This window comes from Rhodamnia argentea, chromosome 3 (genome assembly GCF_020921035.1).
Source record: "Rhodamnia argentea isolate NSW1041297 chromosome 3, ASM2092103v1, whole genome shotgun sequence".
Lineage (NCBI taxonomy): Eukaryota > Viridiplantae > Streptophyta > Magnoliopsida > Myrtales > Myrtaceae > Rhodamnia > Rhodamnia argentea.
The window spans coordinates 12,801,386-12,828,824 of NC_063152.1; the positions used below are offsets into that span (position 1 = coordinate 12,801,386).

General features: G+C 39.4%; 3 protein-coding genes and 1 pseudogene across 3 annotated transcripts; 1 reads left to right on the plus strand and 3 right to left on the minus strand.

Moving 5' to 3' along the window:
* Positions 1-10,787: 10,787 nt before the first annotated feature.
* LOC115757351 (probable pectinesterase/pectinesterase inhibitor 12) lies at positions 10,788-12,366 on the minus strand. Its single transcript, XM_030697556.1, has 2 exons — positions 11,568-12,366; positions 10,788-11,470 (listed from the first exon to the last, which is right to left on the minus strand). Exons 1-2 carry the CDS (start codon positions 12,364-12,366, stop codon positions 10,788-10,790), a joined length of 1,482 nt encoding a protein of 493 aa, XP_030553416.1.
* Positions 12,367-13,651: 1,285 nt separating this feature from the next.
* On the minus strand, positions 13,652-15,027 carry LOC125314331 (protein TRIGALACTOSYLDIACYLGLYCEROL 1, chloroplastic-like). Its single transcript, XM_048276356.1, has 2 exons — positions 14,897-15,027; positions 13,652-14,820 (listed from the first exon to the last, which is right to left on the minus strand). Exons 1-2 carry the CDS (start codon positions 14,947-14,949, stop codon positions 13,806-13,808), a joined length of 1,068 nt encoding a protein of 355 aa, XP_048132313.1. The 5' UTR covers positions 14,950-15,027; the 3' UTR covers positions 13,652-13,805.
* Positions 15,028-21,802: 6,775 nt separating this feature from the next.
* LOC115757337 lies at positions 21,803-23,136 on the plus strand (annotated as a pseudogene).
* Positions 23,137-25,657: 2,521 nt separating this feature from the next.
* LOC115757350 (transcription termination factor MTEF1, chloroplastic) lies at positions 25,658-27,224 on the minus strand. Its single transcript, XM_030697555.2, has 2 exons — positions 25,902-27,224; positions 25,658-25,862 (listed from the first exon to the last, which is right to left on the minus strand). Exon 1 carries the CDS (start codon positions 26,865-26,867, stop codon positions 25,938-25,940), a length of 930 nt encoding a protein of 309 aa, XP_030553415.1. The 5' UTR covers positions 26,868-27,224; the 3' UTR covers positions 25,658-25,862; positions 25,902-25,937.
* Between the last annotated feature and the right edge of the window lie 215 nt (positions 27,225-27,439).

Below are 27,439 nucleotides of genomic sequence, written 5' to 3' on the forward strand. Positions count from 1 at the left end.
CTCCTCGATGCTTGCGGCCTGCTCCGACGGCCTGCGGCAACGATCCAATACTCGAAACGATCGTGTCGACAAGCCCGATTCAACCACATATTCAAAATGCATTTTTGACACATGGAACTTAAAAAATCATGCATGAACAATAACGACGCAATTAGGGCTTTCATCACTCAATTAAGCGAAATCTTGAGACAAATCAATCAGGAAACAAGCAGCCAATGCTTTGATACCAATGAAGGGTACAAATCCCTATTCGGATCTAAGATCTAATTGCGGAAATATGCCCAATATTATACTTGAATCACTGATCATGAAGGATATATCACGAGGACATACCTTAATTGCCACGGGTTAAGAGTCCTTTGCGTTCTTAGAAGATCTTTGACGTTGATTGTCGGTCAACAGTGAATCTTGGGAGGGGTAGAGTGCATGTTGTCTCTATTGTGTTTTCTTGAATGAATGGCGGAGAAAAGAAACGAGAGATGAGTCGTTTCTTTTTACGTCCGTGAAGGGATGTGACTCTTCATATTTGAAATGGCAGATAACTACTAGTGGGCGGGTGATTGCCTGCATGGGCGCATACCATAAGTCCCACGCACCAACAGCAGGTTCAAAGATGTACATGCAAAGGTGCAAGTGGTAGTGGGGGTGGCTCTACTGGTATGAATCCTACAGGCAAAGGTGCGAGTGCCAAAAGTTGCTCGAAGAGACAGGAAGTGAGGATGGATTTCGTGTTGGCATGTCGTAGCTCATTTCTTTCTCTCTTTCTTGTTTTTTTTCTTGTAATAATGGGTTTAGTGAAGATGTGTTGATGTTACTTTTCGATTATCCATCTTAGATGGCTGCTTGTATAGCAATTGGAAACCATCTCTTATTGCAATGAAATTGGTTTGTGATTGTTTGTTCATGAAGTAGTGAGATTGTATTGCTTATTTCTCATATCTTACTTTTTTTTTATCTCGGACTTTTTCTCATATCATACTTCACTCATGAGCAAAACATATTGCAATGAAATGGTATGTCTCTGGTATTGAGATTGAGGAACAAATTGCATATGAAACAAGAGTTTGCAAACAACTTTCACTTTATTCATGCTCATACTCCGCATTTGGACAAGCACAAATCGTATTACAAAAATGTACTAAAATAGATTACCTAACACAACCATTTTTAACACACCTTACGGCAAGCACATAATATAATTCATCTTCAAATTTACAAATGGCGCGTTTCCTAGAATTATTATAAACACCCATGACACAACTCTTCAATTTTGATTCTTGGGAAACCATGACATCTTCTTCATCGATTATGCTTCGTCTTTGATGTTTGTATAGGACATTTTGGGCTACAATAGCAAAACAGGTGTATCATTATCGATAAGTGGGACCGATATCATTGATTATAACGAATTTGCTGATGTCTTCATTGATTGTGATAATTGTACGAGAATTACAATTCATGCTTTTAGAATCAACACCAATTGGAGCATTCCTAACCTGTGAAGAAGTTCAATAACGACAGTTCAACATATTTTACATTGCTTGACATACAATTGCATAATGCACCTCATATGAATAGTCAAATCTAAAAGCACTAAATCATATCAAGGCACACATTTAGCATCCCTTAACGTCCCATTCAATAGAATAGGCAATCTCTACAACACAATTATCAACACTAGATCGGTTGAAAAATGAATTATCTTTTGTCTAGTCCAGTATTTCATAGATTCACGATATGCAAAAAATAGTTCGATTTCTCGGGCAAAAGGGAGCCCCAAGAGAAGACCATATAATCGAGCCAATAGGATAGTGAAAATAACATCCTTGGAACAATACCTCTCTCGGGCATATTAATGTGATATCCTGTTGTGAATTCAATCATATTGATGTACTAATTAAAGTATAATAAATATGGAAATAGATTGCTTTAACAAGCCCGGAAAGCACAATTATCCCGTTGTGAACTTAGTCTTTTTTCAGCCTCAACAAAGCCCGGATACCGGGATTAACCACATGCTTTATTTGCGAAGCTACTTTTCATGGGTATGCATAGATGGCTTGTCTCCCATGTATTGAAAGCTCCAAACATCATTGAAACAATGTACATGCATGTTTTTTTGAAGTTGCTTTCAACGATATTGAAACAATGTGCATGCGTGCAGACTCAACTTCACCCACTTCGTGTACAAACTAGGCATCGGTTTACTAGAGAATAAACACACTTTGGCATTTCATCGTGCAAACCGTGCAGACTCAACTTTATCCATTTCGTGTACTACACATGGCGAACCGACATTTCCTTCCAACCCGACTAACAAATTCAGCAAACCAAGCATCCTTAAATTTGGTGAGGTTTCAAAGAAAGAAAGGGGGGAATTACCTTTCTCGATGGAAATTGAAGCAGTAAGAAAATGAGGGCAACTAGATGAAGGTGAAGCGCCGGGCAATGGATGAAGGCGTCGGTCGATAGGGGTTTCGATTAATGATTTGGGTGTCAAGTGACTAGACAAAACATGTGGTGCAAAGGATGAAAGGTGATCGACAATTTGGGAGCTGGTTTAGTCAACATAGCTGCTAGATTATCCACCATAGGTACTTTCTACACCGTAACGGTACCCTTAGCAACCTCATTACATGCAAAATGATATTGAATGTCAATGTGTTTTGTTCTCTCATGATACATCGTGTTCTTTGTCAATTGGATTGCACTTTGGTTATCGCAAAAGATAACAGAGGCTCTCTCATGCATCATCTCAAGTTTTGTAACCAAACGCTTCAACCAAAGAGCTTCTTTTGCTGTTTCCGTCGCTGCTATGTACTTTGCTTCAATGGTAAATGGAGCAATTGTGTCATGTAAAGTTGCTCTCCAACTAATTGCGGAGCCATCAAGTGTAAAAACATAACTTGTTAATGATCTTATTTTGTTGAGATCAACTGCATTGTTAGAATCAATGAAGCCAACAACTGGATGCCCTATATCACAACCTCTACAAAAATCAAACCAGCATCTAAGGTACCCCAAATATACTGAAGAATCCACTTCATTGCTTGCCGATGAGCTTTACCCGAATATGCCATATACCTACTCATAATACTAATCGCTTGGAAAATGTTTGGACGAGTGCAAACTTTAGTGTACATAAGATTACCCACGGCACTAGAATATGGAACTTGAGACATCTCCTCTTCCTCTTCTTTGATTTTAGGTGGCAAAGAAGTAGAAAGTTTAAAATGGAACACTAAATGAGTACTTGTCAATTTAACATTATTCATGCCGAAACGTTCAAGCACTTTCTCAATATACACCTTCTGCGAAAGGTATAACTTCCCAACCTATCTATCTTTGCGAATCTTCATACCTAGAATTTTCTTGACAGTCCAGGATGCTTCATCTCAAATTCCATGCCAAGTTGCCTCTTTAACAATTGTATTTTTAACATATCCTTCGCTGCAATAAGTATATCATCCACATACAATAGCAAATAAATAAAAGAACCATCACGCAATCTCTTATAATACACATTACTGTCATGCGCACTTCGCGAGTAGCCATGACTTAATATAAAGCTAACAAATCTCTTGTACCACTATTATGGAGATTGCTTGAGACCATAGAATGAGCGTTTCAACCTGCAAAAGTGATCTTCTTTATCCTCAACAACGAATCCCTTGGGTTGAGACATATAGATTGTCTCCTCAAGCTTGTCATGTAGAAAAGCGATCTTGACATCAAGTTGCTCAAGTTCTAGATCATAAAAGGCCCCTAACGCCAGCAACACGTGAATGGAACTATGTTTCACAACTGGAGAAAACAATTTATTAAAGTCTATCCGCTCTTTCTGACTAAAACCATTCGTTACCAAATGTGCTTGAATCTTTCATCTTCAACCCTTGGAATTCCCTCTTTTCTTTTGAAAATCCACTTGCATCCAACTGGTATTTTGCCCTTAGGCAATTTCACAAGATCCTAAGTTTGGTTCTTATGAAGAGACTATATCTCTTCATTCATTGCAACAAGCCACTTCTCGGATTTAGAACAAATAGTAGCTTCATGGAATGTAGAAGGCTTTTCAACACCAATCTCTCCAGCAATGTAAGAGCATATGCTACCAAATCAGCTAAACCATACATCCGGGGAGGCTTAATTTACCTTTTAGCTCTCCTTACAACCAAAGTCTAAGGTTGTTCAACTTCTTCTACTTTATCTTTAATTGAATCTGAGTCTTGTTACTCATTGTCATTTTCTGACTTAATAGGGACATCTTCAGAGGTTCTTTGTGAGTACTCGACACTAAATTCCACCTTTTTCGCTACGTTCTCTTTTTGAATATCTGTAGACTCAATAAATTTTCTCTAATCAAGTATAGAATTTTCATCAAAAGTAACATCCCTATTGATTATAAATTTTGTGGACTGAGGGTCAGAACACTACAATCTATATCCCTTAACACCATCTACATAACCAACGAAAATACCTTTCTTGGCTCTAGGTTCAAGCTTATCATGATAATAAGCGGGACAACCAGATGCTTTCAAAACAGAATAATTAGAAGGTTTACTAGACCGTATCTCATTTGGAGTCTTACATTCAATTGCGATCGAAGGAGAATAATTTACCAAATAACATGTCGTATTCACGGCTTCAACCCACAAATCTTTCTCAAGTCAAGCATTAAAAAGCATACATCTAACTCTCTCTAAAAGTGTTTGGTTCATGCACTCCGCCACCTCATTCTACTGAGGTCTATACCTAATTGTTCAATGTCGAACAATCCTTGAATCTTCACGGTACTTGTTAAAATCACCTCCATAAAACTCAAGACCATTATCTATTCCGAGACGCTTTATCTTCTTGCTAGTTTGATTTTCAATCAACATTCACTTCTTGAACGTATAAAAAATGTCACTTTTACGCTTTAAGAAATAAACCCGGACTTTCCTAGAAAAGTCATCAATAAATGTCATAATATAAACTGCACCACCTTTAGATGTAACCTATGCGGGTCCTCACAAATCGAAGTGAAGTAGTCAACTGTACCCGTCGTCGAGTGCACCCTAGTACTAAAACTAACTCTGTGTTGTTTCCCATAAACACAATGCTCGTAAAAATCAAGTGAAACGGTATGCTCTCCACAGAATAAACCACGTCTACTCAAGATAGTCATTCCTCTTTCTCTCATGTAGCCCAACCGCATACGCCACAATCTCGATTTATCAGAATATGAAGAGAATGATATATTTAAAGAACACACAACGGTACTTTCCTACGTAACGTAAAGGCTATTCTTCTTGTTGCCTCTCATTACGGTCAATGAGCCCTTTGAAGTTTTCAAAACTCCACCTCTACCGAAGTACATATATCCACTGGAATCCAAACTACCCGACGAAATAAGATTCTTCTTCAAATCTAGGATGTGCCTAACATTTGTCAAAGTTCTTACTACCTTGTCATGACATTTGATCCGTACCGTATCAACACCCACAATCCTACAAATTGCATTGTTGCCCATCAAAATTGAACCACCACTAACTTTCTCATACATGTGAAACTAATCTCTATTTGGGCTTAAGTACACCACAAGTGCCATAAGTTGTGTACGACGCTCACTTTAGTGCTAAAACTTTCAAATCGATCACTTTAGTGCTAAGTTTTTGTAACTTCGATCACTTAAGTGCCAACTTCTTTTAAAAACGATCACTTTAGTGCCAAAGGCGACGTGGCTTGCCGAAAATTCGACACGTGTTATTTTTTATTAATATTTGAGATGACGTGGCTCGGTGAATTTGACACTAAAGTGATCGTTTTTAAAAGAAGTTGACACTTAAATGATCGAAGTTACAAAAACTTAGCACTAAAGTGATCGTTTTGAAAGTTTTGGCACTAAAGTGATCGAAGTTACAAAAACTTAGCACTAAAGTGATCGATTTGAAAGTTTTGGCACTAAAGTGAGCGCCGTACACAACTTATGGCACTTGGGGTGTATTTAAGCCCTCTATTTGGGAACATATCATATGAACATGCCGAAACCAAAATCCATTCATTGTTTACACGACAATCTGAAGATAAAATAGTAAAAATATTATCTACATTAGCAGACTTATTATCCTTCACCGGACTAGCCAAATCAAAGCTCTCCATTAACTTTTTCCCTTTAGCCTTGAGCAAAGGACACTTGTTTTTATAGTGTCTGAACTTGTGACAATAGTGATACTCAACTTTTCTCTTGTCTTGGCCTAAGCTAGACTTCGAATGCACTTTACTATTATTGCGTCTATCCCAATGATTCGACCTTCCCCTAACAACTAAGCCATCATGTAGCACAACAATCCGAGTACTACTAGTAGAGCCGTAACGCCCAAGTCATCACGTATAACTATTAAGATTGGTCTTGTACATATATTGTCACATAATGGAAGAACTCAATTTCGAATTAAGTGAAATTAGCAAGTTAATACTCAATAGTCACACATAAACCATCATGCCACCTTGGATATATACAAACATAAGTTTAGGTGATTACATTAGCTGACATATCTTCGTAAAAATGGTTAACCTGGGGTTTCTATGGGTTACCTAACCCCTCCTATGTACAAACAAAACACCCCCTAACCATCCATAAGTCAAAATGCTGCAACTCCAGCTCCAAGTCTTAGATCTTCTCAAAAACATGCTCGGCCACTCCTTCCCCACCTAGGTTGCCATTGCGGCAACCCTCCTCCAACAGCTCCACCGTCGGCAGCGTCGTCGTCATCACCTCCATCGAAGAGATCGTGAGGGATGGGGCCCTCATGCTGTCGGTCGATTACTAGGAACACCGACACAAACCTATAAACCACTGGGGCCATGCGGACTTCGACATCAACAAGGCTTCATGGAGAGCTGGCCAGGAGGATGTCACTCAAGAGTACTAAGAAAATCCAATTTGAGAAACTTTCTCTCTCTTTTAATTATTGCCGGGCAAATTGCATGAAGCTAAGGGGGAAATCGTGGGTTTCCTTTCCCCATATTCCCAATCATCACATTCTTGGTGAAGCTTAGAAGGTATTTGCCAAATGGCAACTCCACTCTTCACACTCTATTACCACATGTGCAAAGCAACTCTACCTCCCCTTCATTCATTGCACACGGCCATCCCTTCATTGCCACCCACCACCTAGCTAATTCCATGTGATATTACTCCCCTCTAGATCTTGGTCGTGTCACACACATATTAGGCCGTGTATCAATAGGTTGTGGATTTAATGTGGATGCAATTCTTCGGCTGAATCCTAAGAAAATAATCCACCCCTAGGATTGAATAATTAGCCGCGCCACATTGCGTATATTTCGAAAGTTTTGAACTGTAGGTCTTAGACTTAGGATAGATGAATTTTCTAAGATAAAATTCTCAAAAATTTGATCGTCCAAATGATATGTGACATCACACATTTTTCTAGTCGATCGTTCCCTATATAACTTATTACGAACACCTTTCGTAATATATCCAAAATGACCTTTATATGGGGAAATGAACTTTCGCCACACTATATAGGGTTTTCATAACATTATCGGATGGTATGTTCTAAAAAGAACATTTATTGGAAAAGGGTATATCAGTCTTAATTACAACCCACTATGGTAGTAGTCGACCCATTATAGTTAAAATAACAATTAACTTAGGGAGCTGATTTTCGGGATGCTACACATTAGCTTTGTCCGTACTAATACTCGCATTCAACTTTGTATGCATCTCCACGGAATTCAGTGAGGCCTTCACATCCTCAAAGGTTATGAATTTTCTTCCATACAACATAGAATTCACGAAATTCTCATACAAGTTCGGTAGCGAGTATAACACAATTAAGACTTGATCTTCATCATCTAACTTCAAATCTAGATTTTTTATATCCATTATGATTTTATTAAATTCATCTAAATATTATTGGATAGGAGTACCTTCTTGCATCTTTAGCGTGTAAAGACACTGCTTCAAACATAATCTCGTCGTAGAAGATTTCTTCATGTAGAGACTCTCTAGAATCTCGTCGTAGAAGATTTCTTCATGTAGAGACTCTCTAGCTTTTGCCACAATCCTAAAGCCCTTTTTTTATCGGCAACTTCACGAAGCACCTTGTCGGACAATGACAATTGGATGGTGTTGTGCTCCTTCTCTTCCTTCTCCTCGATGTTTGCCATAGTCATGTTGTTAGGATAATTCCCATCCAAGGCTCTAATAGAACCTTCCCGAAGCAACAATGTGTTCATCTTGATCTTCCATAGCCCAAAATTGTTTTGGCCATCGAAGGGTTCCACTTCGAACTTGATAGATGCCATCTTGAACAAAAGATCGAAATTCCTTCGCTCCGATACCAATTTGTTGTGAAAAACACTAAGACATGTGTGAATTCAAGAGCGAAATAGCAAAGGATGAAAGTAAAACAAAAAGCGCACAAGACACGATATACGTGAAAAATCCAAAATGGGAAAAACCATGTGGAGAGAGAAGGGTTTCACTATCTTCAATAACGAGTGCAAGTGTACAATCAAAGATGTAAAGATCTAGCAAGAGAAGTGAAAAACAAAAGGTTTCAGTACAAAAGCGAAAAGCTCGGGGCAAAAACTAAAGCAAGCGTTACAATATAATACGCAACATATCTCTTTTATAGCCCCTCTAAAAGAAAAACCTAAAACAAAAGTTTGTGGTCCAAACCACCCTTTATCTTTTATTTCAAAGTTAAAATATAACAGCACGAAAGGAAGCAGAAGAGTGATCATTTAGGTTGAAGAGAGTCGTTTAGGTAAGAAAAATTTTCAATCAAATTTTTTTAAGGGAACAACGTCATTTTCCATTTTTAGTGTCCATGTCGGTCTTGGCTAGCACCGACTTGGAATCCATGTCAGACTTTTCCAGCTAAGTTTGGCCGGAAGGACTAAGGCTGCATTTGGGAACCACATTTACAAGGCTCTTTGGACCTCTAAAGGGGCCTAGGCAAAAGCAAGTGTGTTTGGTAAGTATTATGGAAAACAAATTTGGAGAATGTTAGCATTTCCAAGTATCCTAAAAGGGCCTTCAGCTCAAGGCAGCCTCCCACTAGCTTTGGCACTCTGGCTTCTCGGCATACTGCTAGGCTTGGGGTTAATGAAATTTTACAATTTCCCATCTCATCCTCGCTCAACCATCATAATTCCCAACTTACCCCTTTAAAACAAAAACCCTAAATTTCTTCCGAATCTCTTCTTTGTTGCCTCCCTCCCGCCCAATGCTCGGTCTCACTCTTCTCCTCTCAAACTCGGGATGGGAACAAGAAGAATCAAGACATTCTTGTGTTTTTGGATTTATGTAGAGACATGGGAGTTGAGTTCAATGAATAATGAGTGTTTAGGTTGTTGTAATAACCTTTTCAAGTTGAAATGATCACTGAAGAGGCATGACATTTCATGAGTTGTTGTCTTCTTCGTTCCCTTTTGGCGGGTTGAACTTAGTTTAGCAAAGATCAATTGTTTGCTTTTGAGATTTGATCCAATATATATATATATATATATATATATATATATATATATATATATATATATATATTTGTGGGTTGGTCATTATGACCTTTCTCACGATATGCGGTATTGCAATTTATCCTTCCGATCGATTAATTTCTTTTATCTTTTGGTTTAATAGTATTTTATGTAAAGTACTTGCGAAGCTTCCGGTAGAATTACATGTGCAATATTTATTTGTGCTTGTCCCGATCGACTCTACACGAAGTTTCGGTTATTATAAACTTATTATAAAAGCTTATTGTGTCATCACTTAATTAAAATTTCCATACGGGTAATCGAGAAGTGTTCAACCGTGCCCATTCCTTGCGCTGTTTAGAAATTGAGTGAGTCTTTGGTGTTTTAAAAAGAATTGGAAGATTCTAACTAATTTGTTAATAGTTTGACCAAAAAAATAAAAACTAATTTGTTAATATGTGTCTTTTGCATTACACTCAACATGAAAATATAAAAGTTGCCGTTATTGTTTTTTATTTTAATTTTAAACAAGTAAAATTTAAAAATTTAAATTGATTACTTTTCACATATATGTTTATCAAACAACATTTCCCCAAAGTTCCTTCCCAAAGCAAATTTCAATTATAGCTTACCAAACAGTCTTTGCATTTCAACAAATCCTTTTAGGCCAAAGGCCTCTGCCTTTTCCCAAAGGGTTTTCACAAAATCCAAATCAAACGCACCCTAAATGGATATCAATGTAAAAGTTAAGAGCTAAATTGGTACCAATGCGAAAGGTTTAAAACTTTTTTGGTACTTTTCCCATGGATTAACGGGGGTTAGGGATTGGACCAACAATCATATTTGGCTGAGATACTCTTTCTTGCTTTGTTCTCTTTGGAAAGAAAGAGCTTTTAAAATCACAAAATGGACAGCGGAAAATTTAAATATGATGTTCTGGATCATATTCAGGCGTATACATTAGCCCTTAAATTGGGAGGACGCAAATCCTTTTAATCAAATTAACCGGTAACTCGGATGAGAAGTAACTACTCCGCAAGTTTCCTTTATATCGCAATCATCTTAAGTCATTGCGAGATATATGACCCGTCGGTGCTCGGATTATTTTGTTTCCTGATGCTGCTGGCATCTTTGACTAAACAAGCTGACTTCTTCAAATTCAGGAGACTATAGCGAAAACCTTCCGAGACCCTACAAGAGTTATGGACAAAGCAACCATGTTAATTCTAACCTATTTTTCCAGAGATCACTAAACCGGAACCATCACTCTAAATTTCAAAACACCTAGATGTCGAAGCTCAAATTGTAGTATCGTAGGGGAACCTAGTGGATGCCAGCCACTTATCTGCCCAAATGAATGGGGAGATCATGAAAGGTGAAGTGTCTCGGTAACTCATGACGTGAAAGCCGCGCCAGCGGACTCTACGAGCAGTGGTCGAACCGGGGCCACGATTCTTGTACTCGCCGTAGTACAAGGTGTCGGGAACTCCCTTATCATTCCAGGGCGACCAACCAGCAGGGTCGATGTGTCCACCGATGTAGGAGTCAAGGATCACTGTCCTAGAGTAAGCCTGCCAAGGTCTCCCCAGGTAATTCTTCACACGAGAGGAGGCCAAGCCAGGGGAGGCCAGGATGGAGCACCTGTGAAGGGAGAAACCGCTGTCTTGGGTTGGCACTTGTCTCGATTGGGCCGTGACAGTAGTGAATTGCTGGGGCAATGGCCTTTTCGATATCACCCGGCAAGACTGGAAGACAGCCGAAGCATCGCCACATATGAAGTCGACTGTTCCCGAGATGTTGCATTCGCGGTAAAACTGTTTGCCCGAGTGCGCGTACAGCGTGTCCTGGTAGCCATGGATGCCACAATGGTAGAACGCGGCAAAATCCGCGTTCACTCGGAGCGCAGCAGCTTGATGCTTGGTGGGTCCTGCCGTGTTCGCGAACGTGATGTCCCTCGCCATGAATCCTCGAGCCGAAATGCCTGTCGGGAAAACGAAGCCAAAGTGTGTATTAAGAATTCTGAAGACTTCTTATTGAGAAAAGAGGATGATATTCCCATGTCACACGAGATATTTTACCAACGGTTGCCGTTTGGTAAGTCTGCCACCCGTCCACATAATTTCGGTTCCCGGTGATGATGGTTCGGCTGTCTCCGTCTCCTACCAAGAAGATGTTCGTCTTATGGGCCGGAATCCGCAAAAGCTCACGGTAAACTCCCTTCTTGATATGAATTATTGTCCTGCGATTACTGTTATCCGGGACGGCCAACCTAATCGCGTCGGATATGGTTCTGAACATCCCGCTTCCATCTGCAGCCACGGTGATCACCTTCCGAGGATGAAAGCTTGTAATGGGGGCCTCCAAGAGTGAGCGGTCATTCCTAGACAGCCACTCTGCGGAGCTCATCTGCCTCCGGTGACGTCTCGGTTCTTGCAGCAACTCTGCCTTATAGACAACAGAGAGTGACGCGTTGACGTGCTCGTAGGAATGGCGAAAGGAACTTTCCAGGACATCCTTGAGCGGTCCCGAGGTTGACCGGAGTCCCTCTAGGCATGTCCAATGATTCGTGAGGACCGAGCTGAGGAGGCCCCTCACCTTGGACAGGTCAGCAATCTCCAAGAGTGATTCTTTCAGGTTCGAGATAGATATCCGGTGGAGCTCCTCGCAGGCCTCGAGAGTGCCTCTTTTTTCCTCAACAATGTCAGCCCGGTTAGCAGACTCAAGAACGGTCAAGATGTCGGTGGCTGCAAAAAGCGGGGTTTTGAGCGACAGAAGCAAGTCGTCGACAGGAGACGAATCGGAACTAGAAATGCCGGAAGCCGCCGCCGATTGCTTTAGGACAGCGAGGAGGAGGAGAGACGCTATGAATGAAGCCATATTACGCATGTTGGGGCTCCTTGCGCAACTAACCCCTTATCGACAGCAATTACCCGAACAGAGAATAGGTTCATAATTGAAGTGATTATTATCTCCTAATTAACGTCAACTACGAGTTAAGAACTTAATGAACGGGTGAGTTTCAGCATTTATCTTGCTCGGTTACTAATATTCAATAATGACTTAACGAGTCCTGGTGTTGGTAATGTGTGAAGGTTTCAAAGAAAAATCAATCTACCGCTCCGACATTATTCTCAGTAAAAGTTACAAATTCCACCTGGACATTTGACACGAGCAAGCTAATACGAAACAGATTAATTTTTTCCATATATTGAGCAGAAATAAAAGAGCAAATTATTCTACGAGACCATAGAAGATCATTCAGTTTCCATCTACCCATGAAGATTATCTTTGTATGAAATACAAGAAAGATTATATATGCACGTTTGTCTGGTTTCTTTCCATTATATTAACTCAATTGCATTATACACACACAAGAATGACTAAGGATGAGCAAAAAATGACCATCTAACTAGAACCATGTGAGCCCTAACATGATGGAAGGGGACCAAATCCCAAAGGTGAATTAACCGGTTACAGCATGACTCACCTTAGATTAGTGGACAATATTAGCGTTTAACCCCTCTCTAGACATTAGGGTTGAAAGTGATTGCCCAATTAAGTGGAGGTCGTCTTCTTACTTTCTTTAATGATGTGGGCTTTAGAATGGAAAGCAATACTTATAGTTCCAGGTTCCGACTAATACTCAAGAAGAAATCATCACTCTTCTACATACGCCTAATGAAAAGGATGGATCTTTCATGTTCTTTTAAATCGTCCAACAGCTAAATGTCTCGTCAAATGGATGCAGCACAATGATCAATAAGAATCTAGAAATCTTGAATATATACCAAAACATCAACAAGCGCAAAAGCACTTTTAACTCCACAGATCAATTAATTAAGCTACGAGATGCTTAGAATAAATCTAAAGCTAAGAACTATAATGGAGCTTGCAGTCGCAACTTGCCTACCTAAAGTAAAAGGGTAACAGCAGTAAGTAAAGAATCTAACAATCAGAGAGCTCACGTCGACTCCTAACACATGGAGTTAACAGCATACTTCTTAAAGTGCCTTCCTCATTTTGGTGAAAACAAAGAGAAAAGCGCTCACCCCATTTAGATAAGCACCCCAAATATATGAACACACACACTTGAGAAAAGAAATCGAATCTTGTATTTTACCCTCCACCCCCTTACCTTAAAGCTTGGAAATCTATGAGATGATTAAAGGCATAATGTATTTTTAATAAACAGGATACAGCAACAATCACACTCCAAAATTCCTAAAAGTAGACGGAAATATACAAATTAAACGAAAATGACAAGGAACTATAAAGGTTATGACCATAGTACTTGTCCAAGTACAAGGTATGCCACCTCACAACTTCTTCAATGAATCCCCTGCTCCCTGAAAGAAACAGTAAGAGAGTGCAAAATCTGCAATGAATATACCGACAAGTGAGATGACCACAGCAGAAGTCGTCGACTCGCCCACGCCCTTGGCCCCTCCCATGGTAGTGACTCCCCAAGCACAGCTAACGATAGATATAATTGCTCCAAAAACCTGGGACTTGATCATTGCACTTATGATATCCCATGGTCTAAGAGCTCTTTGCGCCGAGTCCAAGATAATATTAATGCTAACACCATAAACGCTATCAGCCAGGAGGGCACTTGATGCCATCCCCACCGTGAAACACATTAATGTCAGAAATGGTAATGCAACACAAGAAGCAATCACCCTTGGAGTGACTAAATAATCCACAGGATTTGTGCCAAGAACTCTCAAGGTGTCAGTTTGCTCAGATACCTGCATAGTCCCCAACTCCGCAGCAAATGCGCTTCCAACGCGTCCAGCGACGACAATAGATGTTACAACAGGACTGAGCTCCCTGGAGAAAGCTAAGGCCAATACCCCGCCAACTGCCCTATTCAATCCCAACCTGGTAAATTCTCTGACAAACTGAATGGTGAAAGCCATGCCTACAAAAGCAGAAGTCAAGAGGCAAACTCCAACTGATTTCGGACCAACTCTCTCCAACTGTTGCAGAGTATTCCTCCAGTGGAGTTTCCCCTTCATTGTCCGGATAATTACCTGTCCTGCTAGAATAAGAACTGATAACCCCCTCCACAGATACCTAGGAGGCGACCATTTGCTAAACCAAGTGTCTACTTCGACGAAGAATGCATTATTGTTATTTGCTTCTTCTCCCAAAGTAGAAACGGAAAGGTGGCCATCGTCTGTATTGGGAACAGCAGCCAATTTAGTCTCTTCCCTGGGCAAGATGAATTTATAACACGGGATACCCTTTGTGATTTTAAGTTTCTTGACAAGCTGAATCGAATTTGGTATTTTTGTTTGCATCCATCTGTGCAGTTGTATATTTCGACTACTGCAATATGCTCAAAAAAGTAAATATCAGGCACAAAACATAACTAGCAAATTCAAATGCCTGATGAGATGTATACCTGTTACTGTCACAAAAGAACAAGGGTGAATGAAGCTGACAAGCTGACTGCATGACTGAGTCGAAAGGATGGTTTCAATTTAGATTTCTTTCAGCGGAGGAATTTATAAGGCCAGGCCAAAGGTATCATTCCACAAGCTACCAGTTCCAACCAAAAGTTGGTTTGACAATATGTGCTAAACAACCACAAAGGTTGGCTCCATCCTGAAAAGGAAACAATAAGAGAAGGCTTGAAATTTTATTTAAATTAAACTCACATGCATCTGTAGCAGTCTGACATATGTAGAGAATTACTGGAAGCAGACTGGCAGGCACTAGCAATGCAAATATAAAATCAATCGGGTGCATACAGGGAAAAGTACATAAAGTTGCCACAGAGTCATTAGATTAACATAAAGCACAAAAGTCTAGAAAGCGAGTGCAAACATGCTTGACACTTGCATTCATATTTTTGATGCTTGAATGCAGGATCTGCAAAACCTAGACTTGTACAGTGCAAAGTCAATGTATCTACCTTGAAGCAGCTAAAAATCTCGAAGTGTGCCTCACACACCTCACACACCCAGAATCTGAGACAGAAATAGTGTTTTCCCTGATTCCACACTGACATTTATTTATGTTGAATTAAGAGTCACCGCTACACTACAATACCACACATGAAAAACTCAAAACAGGTGAAGAAAAGTTGGTCAAGGTTGGTTCCAAATGTTCAACTAGGCTTATGGTTAAGAGAACATTCTAGCTGTTGGAATTATGCAGCAATGGCGACTCGGAGCAATAGTGGATTGTACAATCTCTTCTCAGCCTTTGCCAGCAGGGCATTTGGCTGCTTAACAGAAAACCACAGTTAATACAGCCAAATGTCTATAATACTAGTATTCCTATAACATCAAATCACGTGGATCCAAGCAGGCACGCAGATGGATGAGAATCAAAGGTATGATGACGACCCGTCTAATGCTGCATCCCTATATGCTTCATCAATCGTTTCTGAAAATTAACAGTAATTTCCCCTTTTTCGCAGCATCTACTATTAAGGGAGACGAATTAGCAGATAGTTAAGCTCAAACATCGAAGAACATAGCCGCGAACCCTGATCTCCAAGAAGCCAACTACTACCCAAGACCAACTATTGACTCGAACACAAAACCATCATCACAATAAGGTGACAGAAGCATCGAATTCCAACGAAACATTGGAGCTAACATCGCTAGGGGGACTACCCGACTAATTAGGTCAATATCATTGCAAAGATAGTAAATTTAGTTAAGAAGAGCGGAGAAAAGAGAAGAAACGCAATAGGTTGAGGGCACGGATATCGGCAGGCTCGAATCAAACCTCAATCGCCGCGATGGCTGTCAAGGATCGTACGACTGGAGGACTTCGAAGTCGCCGGCGACCGGAGGCGGCAGCTGTCGGCGCAGCCACCGCAGCTTCGACGCTCGAAGTGGTGAGTTTTGCTGGAGAGAGAGAGAGAGGGGGTGACAGGGGGTTCTGTCCTTTTTCTTTCGTTTTCTTTAATCAGCTTGAAGAAAAAGCACAGAGCACATTAATCAATATCATTTTTTTTCAATAAACTGATTTTAATTTTAATTTATTTATTTTTCGAAATGTTGAAGATTTAAGTTAGGTCAAATCGGGAGATAAAAAAAAAATTGATTGATACTTGATGAGAGCAACTTTATATTAAATTATGAAATAGTGACGAGATCGAAGTTATAATTATCTAAATTCGAAAAGAGAATGGACATATTTTTTATTTTCTATTAATTTTTGTGTAGGTAAGGTTATTACTGTCTTTTGAAACTCCGACCCAAATTTCGAATCCTTTCTTTGCATCTTAATTATTGGATCTTGAAATGTGCCCATTTTATTTTCCATGAGGGGTGAAAATTTTAGTAGAGTATGAGCAAGATCGCTTAAAATTTCACGTGTTTGACGTGGAACACCGAACTCGTGTCGTAATTTGAAAGAGTAATCTTTGACACTGCAAAGGGTTATTGAAATAGAAGAGTTATCAAATCAAAACTATATAAAAAAAACCTATTCTCTTAATATAATTGAGGTATAGCCTTATGATCCCTTTTTTCGTATAAGAGGGTAAATAGATAATGCATCATAAGGTCTACTTTCAAAAAAAAAAAAACTTAATTTTAGATCAAATTTCAAATATGCCTCAAACTTTTTTTTGTCAAAGGAAAAACTTTCAACTTTAGCTTCAATCCCAAATCTGCTCCGAACTTTTTTTCTCAAAAAGAAAATTCTAAACTTTAGGCCCAATCCCAAATTTATCCTGAACTTTTTTTGTCTAAGAAAAATCACCCAGTTTTACTCTAATCTCAAATTTGCCCCATTAGTCCTCTATCCAAAAATCGCCGTTAGTCGTCCCTAATTTTCATATCCGATAACGACTTCATTTTGGAGAATTTCTTTATTGGGTGTGAGCTTGTCATCCACGTGGAAATGCCATATCGGTCCGTACCTATAGTCCAATTGATTTGCTGATGTGGGTTTTTTTTATCGATGTGTAAATGTCACATCAAGTTGTGACTGAATCGTGAGGGATAGATTTGAGAATGCAATGAAAATTTGTGATTTTTTTAGACAAAACAAAATTGAGGACACATTTGGGACTGAACTAAGGTTGAATGCCCAAAAAAAAAAAAAACTAAGGTTGAATGTTTTTTCTGAGACAAAAAAAAAAAGTTCGAGATAAATTTGGGATTGAACTTGAAGTTAGGAGGTTTTTCAGGAATTGTGCTTGCATCATAGATAGGTTAAGAGAATCCTGACAATTATCATGGTGGACCAAATTCGAAACTTTATTTGAAAGGTACCTACTAATGCTCCAAGCGTACCAAATTTGGTCGGGAAGCACCGAAAGACTACTTCTGACTTCGACATAGGAGTAATAACATTATTTGTTCTCGAACTTTGGCCAATCTCATTCCTAAATTCATTTTTATCAATTTTGTTCCCGAATTTCTATAATTTTTATTCAATGCGGTCCTTCCATAAGAGATTTAATGAAATTCGAAAATAGCTACTAACATTTCATTTTTTGTTCAATTGCATTCTGGAAATTTTTTGTCGTCCAGATTCGTCCTATTATTTGTGGCTCTCCCTCTAGCAATCTTCGCTTGAGCACGGTGACGATTGTTAAATGCTGTTCAAATAAACCTCGATGACCGTTGTATAGGATTATTAATTGGCTCTTTCACTTGCTTACCGCGCTTTGACTCGTAATTAAACAATTTAAAATGTTGCTTGTGTTAACATAAGAAGTTTATATACACATAAAAGTACATACAACCTGTAAACACAAGTAAGCATTTTATGAGGGTTCATATCTTAAATATTTTTTTATTGTGTGATCGAACATATTAATATGCTGTGTTTGGGTCTAACTCTTGTGACATAATTAAAAAACATTTTTCAGTTGGATCTAAACTAAATTGACATGGAACAATTGAGAGAGAATAAAAAATTAGTTCGGAGATTAGATTGAACAAATGAACAACGTAAGAGGAGGAAATTAAACAACATAAGGATAAGTCGGTAACTAAATAAACTATTCGATCTACGTTAACATATTTCATGAATGATTTTGACGGAATGGCCACTCCGAATCTTTTTTTTTTTTTTTTCCTTTTTAAAGTTCAAGAATGGCATTTAATGAGAAAAAGTTAATAGTTTGGAAATGACATTGAATAGTGAGCAAAAATTCATGAACTATTGATGTCATTACCCCTTCTATATAGGATTTCTCGTCGAAAAAATTAAACATAAAATATCAATTGAGTTTCAGCAAATTAAGGAAAATTTATGCAAGCATTTGCATATAAAAATTGCAAGATTTCAGGAGTTAGAGTAAAGATAAAAATAAAATCGCGAGTTTCACGTACTTTACAAATAATTACAAGTTAGAAGCAGATATCAATTCAACCGGACCATCTATTATAATTGCATATTGAACTGTTTTCCCTTTTGATATCATAAATGAGAAAAAAATGATAGGAAAAAATCATTTTTTTTTTACCTTATATTATAGCACAAATGCCCGTAGAATTCATTCTTATGAACATGTTTTCTCCTTCCACAAATGGGGAAAAAAATTGTCACGCTTTTGAATTTTGCCAAATACCTTTTTTGTAGTCCTTCTGGTGTGAAATATGTGATGTTGGAGAAAGTTTATGATCAAATATTTAAATATCAAACCATGTATTAATCTAAAAACTTAAGTTTTTGGAGTAGTTGGTGGTCCCAAAAAATCTCACAGATGAGGTCTTCACTTTAAATCCTTCCGGACCCCATTTGACATCCCAATTAGATATGTTCACGCTATGCCTTCATCAATAGCTTAAGCTCCACAAATTTGAAAATTATATGAATAAAAATAATTTGTCGATGGAACGGGAGGCTCTTTTGCCTAGTCCTCCTTGAAATTGAAAATAGGATTATATCCCACCCAAGCGACAGTCCATGAATGATAGAATTCTTTGCCCGATGGCTCTGCCCACTAACCGATCAACTATTGTCATTGGGCTCTCATTGTTTGATGCGGCAACATTGAGATCTCATAAATGCATTCTCTTCTCTCTTACACTAGCCCCGACTCTAAAGGCTTGTTTGGTAACGTTTCTGTTTCAAAAAAGTGATTCTGATTAGAATCAATTTTTTTAATTCTGTTTCCTAGATAAGTTTTAAAGAATTAAAACGCGTTTGGTAACTGCATGAAATTTATGTTCTAAAAATAGAAACGCGTTTGGTAACTACATAAATTTTTTATTTTGGGATGTAATTTCTCCTCTCAATTTGTCATTTAAATCAAATAATTACATAATTACATTTGAAGACTTTCTTTAGACCCCACAATTGCGATCCTCTTACACTATGAAATTTTTTGGCCAAAATAGGGATGCTTCAGATTTGTTCATTGAAAGGATAATACGGTAAAATTGTTGTTTTCGCATGTTTCTCTTGAGGTTATGCATATGCCAAGGATGAGAGATGTGACTACGATTATCTTTTATTTCTCATAATGAATAAATTCCATCTATGCCACATAGATGTCTCAATTTTACCCTTGGATGCCATGCGGATGGTCACTAATGCAGCATGATACTCCGACAACAAATCAGGCATGGCTTAGGAAAAATCGAAAGACAAAATCACTAAAAACAAGATAGACCAATTGAATGGAACAATTTCCTACTTTTTAAGATTTTTTCGAACTTTTGGGGATTTTTTTGGAACGATTTGCCCATGAGGGGCAAAATAAAGGCAAAATCATCAAAAATACGATTGGCTAGTCAAAATGACCCATCTCCTAATTTTTGAGAATTTTTTTGAAATTTTTGAAATTTCTTTTGATTTTGTTTAGAATTTTTTTATGAATTTTGATTTTTTTATTAATTTCTGAAATTTTTAATTAAAAAAATTATATGGATTATGTCGGGTTGACTTGGCCCACGCCTTGCAAGCGCCCGACAAAAGTGAGAAAAAACTATCGTTGCCTTTTTTATTCTCAAAAGTGTTTTTTTTTTATAACCAACTTTTTTTATTCTTATTTTTGGTCCAAAATTGTTTCTGGAAGCTGAATCGGAATCATTTGCGTTACCAAACATGTTTCTGATTTTTTTTTTTGTTTCGGAGAACAAAATAAGAGAAACAGAAACATTACCAAACATGCTCTAAGTAGCTTCTAGCGTTTTTTTTTTTTTTTTTTTGGTCGGATAGTAGCTTCTAGCTTGAGAAGCTAGAGTTTTGGCTCTACCATGTGCCTAGACCAGCAGACTTCCCCTTTTTGACCCTGGAGCCCAAATTCCACCACGGAATGAACAAATCTAGAAACTCTAGAGTTTTTTTTTTTTTTTGGAGGGGTCAATAAATAGCTAATTAGTTAAGTGGCCAATTGAATGCATCTTATTAGCATATTATGGTCACTGTCCATCAGCATGCATAGCATTTTCTTTTCGTATAACCATTTTGACAGAAAATTTTTTTTTTTCATTCTTTACGTTCATTAAGGACTTTCTTATTGTATTTCTTCCAAAATCGACTTTATCACGTCTGATTTATAGAGAAGATTTTTGATTTGGAAAAATGAGTTCATGTGAACAAGACATTCTTTTATGACCCAAAAAAAAAAAAAAAAGACATTCGTTAAATATATATTTTTTACTAATTAGACATTTTCTATTTTGAGGGAACCATGTTTTAACCACTTTTCGCATAAACTATTTATTGGGAGAACTATCAAACAAGTCTTAAACTTATTGTAATTGTGCCAATTCAATCATAAATATTTTTTTTACTAATTGAGTCATAAACCTTTTGCAATTTGGTTGGCTGGCATCGATGTGATTATTTTTAATAATATTTTAATTTTTTTTCATTCTTTAAAAAAAATTCCTTCTTTTTTTTTCTTTTATTTTTTTAGGGTTTGCACCAGTAACCCTATTGGCCCTCGATCGAGGGCTTGCGAACCCCTGCTCTCGGTTGGTGAGGGCCGCAAACCCTCGATGTGGCCGGCCGAGGGTCGAGAGCCCTCGCTACGGGTCCAAACCCTAAAAAAAGAAAAGACAAAAATACAGTAAAAATTATTTAAAAAATTAGTTAAAAAATATAAATACTATTAAAAATTGCTGGCCAGTCAAATGGATTGAGTTGGTACAATTGCAAAAAAAATTAGGACTCAATTGGCAAAAAACAAAAACTTAAAACTGAATTGACACAAATAAATTGATGATTTTTTTGATAATTTTCCCGTTATGTTTTTGAGGTCCGAGGAAACTGGGAAACCATTTGGTAAGATACTCACGGTAACTGGTCTAGGAATCGACTTGTCTTTGCGTTCATTTGTTTAGGAAGATACCGCTTCATACAACATGTGGAACGCCGGACTATGTCGCTCCGGAGGTTTTGTCATCGTTTGTTCGATGTGCGAGCTGGAGTTGCCTTGTCATTTGAAGAATCCAATCTCATGGCACTGTATGAACAGATGGAAAAGGCTTCTGTCTCCTTCCTTGTCTTTCTGATCTATACCCACTTTCAACTGCGCAACAAACCACGTTACACCTTCCAAGTCTCAATTATCAGTGATTTGTCGTTCTGGTCATCTGCTGTATATCCCCAGGTGTCCGGTGAAGACGGAATGATAAGAAAAAGAAAAGGGTAATCTAAGAACTTGCACGGGAGTGCTAAATTATCACCGGGGTAAAGGCTTCTGTCTTCTTCTGATTCGCATGATTCACCTGTAGCAGATGGAAATTTGCTCCCAATTGTGGTGTCGGTATTCGAAGCCAAATTGCAAAGAAATTTATCAGAAGAATTCTGGATCCTAACCCCGTGACGGTTCACTCTTGCTGGCCACTTTCTTTGCTATCCGGTGTGCATCCACATGTAATGACTGTTTCAAAAGATTTTAGTCCCCTTCTCATCGATCCAGTCGTAAATGTCCGTTAATTACATCTCTTTATCTGTGTTGAATTCGTGGAGCAGCAAATCACGATCCCAGAAGTTATCGAGAACAAGTGGTTTAAGAAAGGATGCAAGCCTCCAACTTTTGAACAAGCCAATGTTAGTCCCAAAGACATCAACATTACCTTCAGTGAGACCAGGGGGCGCGAGATCCATCTCTCTACATCCACCTGTAGGTGTAAATATACATAGTGATTCAGTGGTCCTGAAAGACGAGAAGTGACTTCTGCGTGTGCCTGTGTGCCATCTCGGTATCAGGACACCGAAAACCTTGTTGTGGAGAGGCGAGACAAAGGGCCTGTTGCCCTGGCCGCTCCGAATATGCGTTCGAGCTCTTCTCAACCTGCCACGTTCTCAACCTTGGTACCCTTTTCCAGAAGCCAATGGTATGTCTGGTCAGCTTAGTTAACAGAAGTAAGTTACCTACAGTGTTGCTTTCAGTAAAATGAACACTGAAAAGACTCGTCAATGTCTGTTTTTGCAGTCTTTCTTAGTAATATGTTCAGAAAGAATAACTCGGAGTAATGCCGGGTTTGTTTGTAGCCTAAAACTTTATATAGCCAACCTCAATCCATTGTTCAGAAACTAGTTAGAAGAGAAACCAGATTCACATCAAGATGCTCAGCCGGCAAGATAATTGCGAAGATTAAGGAAGCTGCATTGTTGTTTCGACATAACAAAGAGCAACTTCAAGGCACTGAGCACACGATCTCTTGTTCTCTGCTTGCGTCCTGCCATTTGAGTATTCAGACAGGATAGTTAACGTTTTCAAGGCCTTTTCACCATGAACGTTATTGGCCCTTTCTAAAGATAAGCTTCCATCTCTAGAAATCATCTTCCCTGAAGAAGCTTAATTCATCAGGATCAAGTTCTTTGGAACTTGATGGCTCGTGATAAAGTTCATATGGTTTTGATTCTCATTTTACTCTTTCACGAGATACTTTCTCAGGAGAAAGTCCTCTGACACTATAACAAGAATAAATGTATATAAGATCAGCATGAATCTGAGTAGGTAACAACTGGATTTACCGCTCAATCTAAAATCTTTTTGTCAGAGGAAGGTTCTTGGAGGAAAGATTGGAAGGAAAGGCCACTTAGCGGTCGCAACTGAGACTCCCTAATGCAGAGAATTTTCTTTACTCCACATTGCTGTCTACCAAACGACACTCACTAATGCAGAGAATTTTCATCCCAAAAGTTTTAGCACTCTTTTCTTTGTCCGGAATTCATTCTCAGTACTTCAACTGCATAATGCCGGGTTCTGTGTCAGACTTTTGCGGTGGCACCTTCACTGTACATGGTTGAACTTCACAAAGTCAGGCAGAGATGCCCCGGATTTTCATATGGTACAGTGTCTGAATCCCGCAGCATTTTTGTTGACCTGTTCGTGTTTGATTTTCAAATATTTATTGATATAAAAGATGGTAGGGCTTCAGCATTTCTTTAACCTATTCACGTTTCTTGGGCAAGAGCGATGAGATTATGTGCTCTCTGAAAGTTAGCTTGCAGCAATAACTAGAAAGATTTTGGAGCACTCACATACAAAACTCATGGAACATGTCTCAGCGGGAAGCCAATGCTAGATAAGCCATAAGCTTTAGACCAAATTAGATTATAGCTGCTAAGTTCCAAAAAACAACTAGGTTTTCCTTCTAAATTGTTCAATGTTAGCCCACTTTTTTTTTTGATCAAATGTTAGCCCACTTAAGACGACGAAAATGCTGCATTTGTCTTTGCAGTTTAGCGCATTAATTTCTCCTGATGAAGAAGACAGTCACATTCATCTTTCCTCTTTGCCAGAGGCGTCACGGTTGATTAACATAAGTCGTTAGAACATTTAAATATTAAACTAAGTCCTCCTCTAACTTTTAGCTTTTAGACAAGTTGGGTCCTCAATTTCTACATCAAAGCAGGAGGTCCTGGGTTCTCCACGCCTCTCTTTTTGCCTCCCTATACAGTGATTATTTTTTTTTGCGCTTTGGTCTTTGGCCAGCCTAGCGGGGCAGTTAGGGCACTCTGTATATTCACACGTCTTTACATAATGGCTTAAGCTCTTGGATAAGTTGGTGGTGGTATCAGCGTACCTATAGGAAGCTAATATGACTGAACTTGGGCCGCTTCTCGAACTGCTGCTTTTCCTATTTACTTTCTGGAATCCTTTGCTATGTTCATCTTGTACAAACAGATTAGAGAACCGCTTTCCTTTGATCAGACTAATCTTTTTGCCCGCTGGAAAAAGGGGGGGAAACAAGATTAGGATTAGAACTGAAAATTTGGCTGACCGATCTTATCAGAGAGCACTCTGTTGTTCTCGATATTGTAGAACGGAGAATCGGTCTTGGGAATGCACTTACTAGGGCAAGAAGAAGGTCCTTTCTTGTGTGGTAGAACTTGGCGAGTGATGGCTTGTTTATTGCAGTTTGACAAGAATCTGGCAAGCTGTCTGAAGAATATTGTTTGGAGATCAGATGAAAACATAGCAGAACAAGATGAAGGTATTCGCTAAAAGTTTCTGGACCTAAGATTTCTCTTACTCAGGGTACAAAAATAACGCCATCCCGCTGAATTACAGAGGATGTTTCAGTCAATTAAGTGAAATGACAGTTGCGCATAGGGTATATTACTGACATATGACTATCATCTTGTTCTATATGGTCACTGAAACAAGCGTAAATGATCAACAAGAATGAGACCGGTCACCCATTGAAGATGCATAATGCAGCATCATGATAGAGCTAGAGAAGTACGGACATGCCAAAGAGTGAAATGAAGTCATCTTTCTTAGATACTGTTCTGGAGCTCGTGGGCAAACTTCAGATCATACCTGAATGACAAGACGATGCGGCACATCCCTTTTTTTCTCATTTGGCTGCGAGGTTACCAGTTTCAATCTTAGACCTGAGTGCCTGGTGTGGAAACTCTGTGGATAGCAATTGATGACTAAACTTGATACTGGGTCATATGAAAGACTGGCAAGGTCCTAACATTTGAAGTAGAAAGCCATGTCTGCAATCAGGTGAGTTTCCAAAGCTTTCTTGGACGACACTTCACCTCCGTGTTTCGAAAGCTTTATCACGCAATTCTCCCCTGATATGAGTGTGACTGCGGTTCCGCCTTTTCAAACTTTGCCGTAAGCATCGAAGCCGGGAAAATCCGAGTCATACAAAGAGCTCGAATGGATTTTGCCCGATAGTCATGTCAAATTCAATTTGGCTCTTTTTTCACCTCTTTATAGGCGGAAGTCCTTTTTTTGGTCGAAAGGCGGAAGTCTTCTTGCTTCAAATACGGACTTTAACTAATTTTTGAACCGTTTTTCTTCACAATTCCTAGCATTGCTCATTCTAATGCTTTCGTTATCTTGGATGATTTTGTCGGTCCAATCTGAGACGTATCCGAAATTTATTCAGGAGTTCGAATCTCGATTTTGAAAGCAGATTAAATAGTGGAACGAACTTTTTCTCTTCTGGTATCCATACGAAAGCAATGTACAATTCTGACAAAAAAAAAAAAAAAAAACAAGCAATGTACAGACAAAGAAGAAGATGAAGGGACCCACAGCCTCATCCAGCTCCATCAAGTCCCTGCCCTATCAGCTCGCCGAACTCCTCATCGGTGCTCTTGAGCATCACAGGCAAGGCCAATCTAACCCCACTCTTGACCACTTCCATGTGCCTCGGCTTTATCCTCTTCTCCAAGCTGAAGGCGAAGTACTGAGGGAAGTCCCTCAGCTCCTCCAGCCTCCCCCCCATCTCCACAGAGAAGTAGTCGAACTTCGGCTTGAAGTTGTTCTCGATGCTGAAGGTGAACAGGGCAGGGCACCTCCGGACCATCCCGACCGCCTCGCCCCGCGAGAACCCGAGGCTCTCCAGGTGCTTGAGCTTCGGGATCAGCGTGTTCTCCACGCTGGACACCAGCAGGATCGGGTCCTGGTAGGCCAGGGCATGGAGGTCCCGGAAGCCAAGCCTCTGGAGGTAAAACAGAGCAGGCCTGAGCTGGTCTCGGACGCTCGACACCAGCAGCCTCGGACACTTGTTGATGGGCCTCCGGAAGTCATGGTCGGGGACGCGGAGGTCCCGGGACAGGAAACCGAGGACGGGGCAAAGGTCGGATTCGATGTCCGCAGTGAGGAGATTGGGGCACATACCGAAGATCCGGGCCAGGTCCTTCTGGTGGATGCCCTTGGACTGGAGGAAGGAGACAACGGAGTGGATGGAGTCGAGGGAGGCGCCACGGAGGGACGGGTTGAGGGCGAGGGCCCGGCTCGCGTCGACGCCCATGATCTCGAGGCAGAGGATCTTCTCCTTGAACTGGAGGGAGATGTGGGGGTGGGTTGGGGTGTAGAGTGGGTGTTTGTGGAGGAGGCTCTTGGGGAGCTTTGTGGCCAATTGGGTTGTGGTGGAGGTTGAGAGGGAAGATGGCGGCGGCGGCGGCGGCGGCGATGGGTTTGTGGAAGAGCAGCGAATGGGAGAGTGGAGTGGTGATGCTCTCATGGTTGATGGCGAATGTGAGCTTCTCTGGTTTGGTGTTGAGGTAGACGATGCTCCCTCCGGTTATTGGATGTGACACGTGGAGATTAGGCAGAAAGTTATTGGCTGGTGCTGGATTGTGCGGATTATTGTTTGGGTGGTGAAAACTTCAAATTATATAGTCGTTTGTACCGTTTGGGGGAAAAAAAAATTAAGATAAAGTCGTTTGTTAACTCAATTTTGGCCCCAAAGCACGTTGAGAAAATGTACGCAAATGACCTTCGAAATTTGATCCGATGTACCGTATTATTTTTTTGACTTTTTATTTTTTCAATATCGTCTTTAGACTATTAGTAAATGTTCAACTTGTAGTCTCTAGACTATATGTCCTTCCCTCAATTTTAAATTAGGATTAATATCATGAAAAATTTCAAATTGGTATACCCGTGATAAATTTACTTCAAACTATATTTTTGATCACGAAAAACTCCAAACTAGTACATATTTGATAAATGTACCAAAAACTATTTTTTTTTACCGTAGAAAACCACAAGTTGGTACACTTGTGATAAATTTACTCCAAAACTATTTTTTTT